The sequence below is a fragment of the Lasiodiplodia theobromae genome (genome assembly GCF_012971845.1).
Source record: "Lasiodiplodia theobromae strain AM2As chromosome Unknown scaffold_101, whole genome shotgun sequence".
NCBI lineage: Eukaryota > Fungi > Ascomycota > Dothideomycetes > Botryosphaeriales > Botryosphaeriaceae > Lasiodiplodia > Lasiodiplodia theobromae.
The window spans coordinates 4,269-10,002 of NW_023336291.1; the positions used below are offsets into that span (position 1 = coordinate 4,269).

General features: G+C 47.7%; 1 protein-coding gene across 1 annotated transcript; it reads left to right on the forward strand.

Annotated features, from left to right (window-relative positions):
• Window positions 1-366: 366 nt before the first annotated feature.
• LTHEOB_13023 (Nonribosomal peptide protein) lies at window positions 367-1,420 on the forward strand (the record flags this gene model as incomplete). The annotated part of the gene is made up of 3 exons (XM_035509956.1): window positions 367-439; window positions 508-1,141; window positions 1,201-1,420. 3 exons carry the CDS (start codon window positions 367-369, stop codon window positions 1,418-1,420), a joined length of 927 nt encoding a protein of 308 aa, XP_035375534.1.
• Window positions 1,421-5,734: the final 4,314 nt, after the last annotated feature.

Consider the following 5,734-nt stretch of genomic DNA (forward strand, 5'->3'; position numbering starts at 1 on the left):
ACATGAGGTCTGACATTATACGACAAATACGGGCAGATCCTCTCCTGGTGTCGGAATCACACCTGATGCGGCCCTAGTCGGCGACATATATTAGCCATAGTTAGCCATGAAGTCTTCCTGCTTCTCGTCTCGGTCTTTCTGAGTATCTTCCTATTTGCTCTAAGCAGACTCATCACCTTAACAGTAAGGCTCTCGTTCCCCCAGCCGACCATACGCTAACAGATTCTAGCCAGGCCATTCCTCAAATTACAATGAGTTCCATCTCTGCCCGACGTCGGCTAGTGCGAAAGCGCATACACATTGACGTGCTTCTCAATTCAGTTGCTATTTCGAAACGTCTACATTTTCTGTTCGGTCAAAGGCGCCATGAACACGAGCGTTCTGTTATTCGAACTCGACACCGTCGATGACTTCCGCCTTGCTGCTATCGATGTCATAGGTGAGCTACGGCTAAAGGCCCCGCTGTGGCTCGAGACTACCTCGGCTTGGAAAAGGAAACCGCCGAAGCGTTCATTAACCGCCCTGCCTTCTTGGACGAGAGAGCCATGAGCCGCTTCTATCGTACTGGAGACCTTGTGCGCTACGAGGTCTCCAGCAGCATCAGATTTGACGGCCTAAATACGAGTCCAACGCCTGGAGCTTTCAGAAGTGATTATTGCGCCTCTGACATCCTCAACCTTAGCATAGACGTCGCCGCTGAGGTTTTCACCTCTGCCCAGAAGGACCCGCTGGTCGCGTTTGTTGAAGGCTCCAAACCGTCGGCAAAATCAGAACTGCAATCACGACTTCCCACTAGACTTCAAGAATACATGGCCCCTTCCCACATATGCCTCCTCCAACAACTACCACGCTTCACCGCATTGAAAAAGTTGAACAGGAACGAACTACGCGTGCTCGGCGCCGCCCTGGCGCTCAACGCTGCCATTTATCTGCCTGCCAAAGAGCAGGCTCACGGGCACACGGAGGTGCTGCTGCAACGCCTGTGGAGTGAAGCTTTCGGCATTACGCCGCTGCAGATTGGTGCACACGACGAATTCTTTTGTCTTGGTGGGGATTCGTTGAAAGCCATGAAGCTGGCTGGCGCAGCTCGCAGGCGAGGCTACACGCCCAGCGTCGAGATCATCATGAACAAGCCGACATTGTACAACATGGCCTTGGGAATGAAGGTTGCCCACGTAAACGAGCATGTCCAGATCCTAGCCTTCTCGCCGTCAATCACGGCGGCACGCTGGCCAGCTTCCGTAGCCAGCTGGTCAAGGAGACGGGCATTGTGGCTGACCTCATCGGGGATGCGTACCCCTACACTTCCTTGCAGGAACGTCTCTTAACGGCATCTCTAAGGCAACCTTGTGCCTACATTTCCCATTGGATCGTCGAAATCGGTCTGCAAGATGATTGTGAGCGCCTAAAACAAGCTTGACAGACAGTACTTAGAGCAAATCCCATTCTGCGAAGGCGAACTGTGCAGCTGTTGGGGTTAGGCACGATATAGGTCGCAGTCGACGCCGAGGTGGAAAATGCCTGGCAATCTGTCAATGACGTGGATAACTATTGATGCGTGGCCGCAATATTTTGTTGCAGTTGGGCGACGCGCTAATCAAATTGGGCATTGGGGCAAGTATAAACTTCGTCTTTACTACATAATATGCTGTACACGATAGCATCTCTCTGCTTTTAGTTGTAGGAGCCATAAGACAGTCTGCCGTGGAGGTAGTATCCTGCAATTTTCGCTTTACAATTGGTTTATAAAGTAGATACCGAGCCTAGATACTAAGCTTCTAGATAATTCTATATGTCGTACCTAGAATGCTGCTTGGGTCGCCTTGTTCTCTAGCTTCTGTGCCGGCTCGTACTTTAAACGCCAATCGCATTATCGAACGCCACATCACCGTTGAAAAAAAAAATACGGATCTAGCTTTGAAATCGCTACCTTTCTTTAGACTCCTAGGGCATCCTACTTGCCCGTCATAGTGAAGCGCGAGATGTCGTCTTTAGCATCACATGATCAGATTGCATATTTCCTCTCCCTTACATCGACAGGATAACTAGCTCTACTATTAGTACAGCACCCTTCGTGTGCAGCTGGGCCACGTTACACGATTAACCATCGAGCTGTTACGGCAGGTGCGAGAAACATCTACGCAGCTAATCAAGCATCAGCATTTTGATCTCCGAGCTGTCCGCCGCGTGAGCGCCGACGCTAATACGGCATGGAAGTTTCGCACTGAATCATACTACGCGCCTCCGACGCTAGGAATACCATCGGCGTAAAGACCGCTACAATATCCTGCTTGTACGTTAAGCCAACGACGACATCGCAAATTTACAAGTCTACCAGCTAGTTACTTTTTTCTCCTTCAGCGATACGTGCACTAATAAGGAGACTATCTACGATTCGTAGATGGTTACTCGCTTTTAAATGCAGACTATGTTGGGACGAATTAATAGCATCTTTTATCAGCTGGCTAATGTAGGTTTAGTTACTAATCTTAAAGATTTTAACCTCTTTAGCGATGATTACCGAACTTTCCTGCGTGAGTGGGCGGCTGGCTATACTCCAGTGATCGAGAACTGTCTGTACAATCCTTTCGGAGAGCAGGTTGCCAGGGTTCCCGAGAGCCCCACTCTTTACGCAATTACCACTACCATAAGCTATGCGAAAGTAGACATATACGCGAATTGCATCGCCCACTAGCAGCGTGTCCGGCTCCGGGAATACATTAAAGCAGGAAACCTCATCGCATTTGCGCATAAATGATGCAGATTTATTACATTTCATCCTGAAGGACGCAGCTTCATCCACATAGGCACAGTGAAAATATGGGTCATTCAATATCTCGAGACGCAGTGCAACACATGGCGATGCGTGGTAGTTTGACTATTAACAAACGCAGCTGCTGCACGTCTGATCCGATTCGTTCTTCTCTGCCCTAACCCCACCCTGGATCGTGTGATCACGGCCAGACTGTGTTACCAGTGCCGCACAGCTTAGCCAGGACAAATCTAGAATTTTCTGTCTGATATCGTTGCGCATGCAGAATAGCTATCACTTCCGAACATTTTGCCGACTCCTTGATTACTATTTATATTATAACCTCTAGTAACTTTACCTGACGCCAGGTAATCCTAGTAATCAATCAATAAAGGGGTATTCTCATACACATCGACAGGCGGCTGCATATAGTTTTTTTTCTTCCAGCGGACAGCATGCTTAAATACTCGGTCGATATCTTCTGCGATTTCTTAATTTGGTTTGTTTTGAGTAATAATTAACCTCCGAGCGTTTACCATTCACATTTTCGAGACATCATCGAATCAATAATTCTTCCCGATCGTGATCTCTCTTCGCGAGATTATAAATAACGGAATACCTTCTGAATCACTTGGCGCCAGGAATCCATATGTTTGTTGTCAGCCGTGCATCTGCTGACTCTCGCAAGCGAGCGCCTAACAATCAATCTTTATACACCTGCAACCCCGAAATAAGAGTGCCTCCGGGATTTGTTGTATCATTAGGTTAGTCTAGCTAGAGTAGGTGATGATCTGGTATAGAAATGCATGGTTTTTCTCTGATTCTGCCTTTTTATAGTCTTAGTCTTTAGGTGCGCGCCTTTTTCTTACGTAATTGTGGAGTCCTCATGCCTGTAAGGTCGCTCCAAGAAGAGCATGCAATAAAATGGGAGTTCTTTTCCCCCATAAATTGATCAATGCATATGCAGAATGTGCGACTCATCCGTTGACCGCTGGTCCGTATAATGTTGCTATTGTTAGTGTCCGAATATTGTGGGGTCATTAACAAGGGAACACTGATTATATAATAAAAGAAATACTTATAACTTGAGCTGAGCCTCTGATCTTACGGCATTGAACGACATAGTTTTGGTAATTATCCTTCGCTAGATTGTCAGCCCTTTGATCGAACATAGGTACCTTGGTTCCGTATCACAACAGCAGCCCCCCCTCGCGCTCCGACACACACACGGCAGCCAAGATCCAATAACGAAAATGCATGGCATATACCAAGCCGCTTAGCGCACATGGTAGCACAAACCAATCTACACTTTGCTGACTCCCCAGTAGAAGCATGTGGCAAACGAAAGATGACGCGGATCTACACAGGACCCTTTCACTGCGTCATAGCATACCCGAGGCGATTTCATGTACTAAAGCCATAATTGCAGCAAACAGTCACTCATTTGTCCAAATTTTGTTTCCTCAGAATCTCACTTGAACCATTGACTATTATAGTCAGAGGTCGTCATTTTGTCAACAATAATGTCTTGTAGCAGCGACGAAGACAGGCTCGATCCACCTCTTGACAAAGAAGCATCCCAGCAACTTACTACAGAGTCCACGCAATCATCGAATTCGAAGTCGAAGCAAAGGCCATTAGTCGTCTCTGAATATGACGGTTCCAACGAAGCTCGCAGTAATTATAGCCATGACGTGTGCGTGTACAATCTATTGCATCTCCTCTGCATTATTGATAGCTTACAGCTTTTCTCAGAGATGGCGCTACGAATTTTCCGACTGGAAAACCTCGACGAGTTCAGCTTGCAGAGAAATATCGCCGCCCAGAAATGAAGGATAGATGGTGGAGCGTGTCACTCAGTTCCTGGTTTGAAATCACGAGCACCACTCGATTAAAAACACTGGAGCATATCGGTCGTATAATGGAAACAGCGGAAGGTGTGGATGCTTTATTTCCGTGCACTTACTGTGCGTCAAGGGGATATAAGGACTGCCGGGTGTACAGCGAGGAGGCATGCGGGAAGGGAAACACCCGTGTGGGCTGCGCTCGTTGTATTAGGGCAAAATCAAACACGAGATGTTCCCTTACAATGGCCCATGAAGCGGAATTCGCGGAGCTTAAGGGCCGGGTGGAAATTTTGGAGGGTAGACTATCTCACCTCCAAAGCGATACTTCGTCGCAGTGAGGTTTTGGGGAAATTTGAGAATAATATCGGGGCTGGAGCGCAATCTTCGAGGTGCAGAGGCTGTTTCACGCCGTGAATTTAATATAGAGGGTAAACAGAACGGCAAATGTCTGACTTCATATTGGTTAGTTGAAGGGTCTCGTTCTTCATCGCCAACAGACCAGAACAGGGCGCTTGCATTAGTGTTGTCGGATGCGCCCCTTACCCTTGCCGTAGCCCTAAAATGCCGGATACCTGTCTCCGCACCGCTTTCGTGCAGCCACAGCAGCTAAAATCCTTTCACGCTTGTACTACCACTAACAGCGGGGCACAGCCCTGTAAGTGGTGTCACCAGGCCCTGCTGAATGCAACTGCGGGTAAGTCTCTGAGTTTCGAATGTTGGTAATGAGAGAAGCTGTAGTTGTTTTCTATCCAGTCACCAGCGGCTGTGCACTACTCTGTTTTTCACAACTGCTTGCTACTCGATCTTGGTGTGCGTACTTCTTATTTCTGTCCTCGGGCTGTAATGAAGCCGATATGCTGTTAGTTATACTTCCAGGTTTAACGCAGGGATTGTACACCGCAACTCCGGTTTTGCCGATTATCTCGTGACGCAAAAGAGCTCGTCTCACTCTGCAGTGCCACATACATCCTGGTCAACTTCATTAATCGCCGATGAGGCTCGCTTAGCTACTAATCCCTAACGCCGTCTGACTCACTTCGCTTTTCAGTCGCACGCAGCTGATTAGAAACTCGCATGACTTTTACTATACCATCATCTTAGCAATACTTGGTCTAATAAATATCGGCATCCTCAC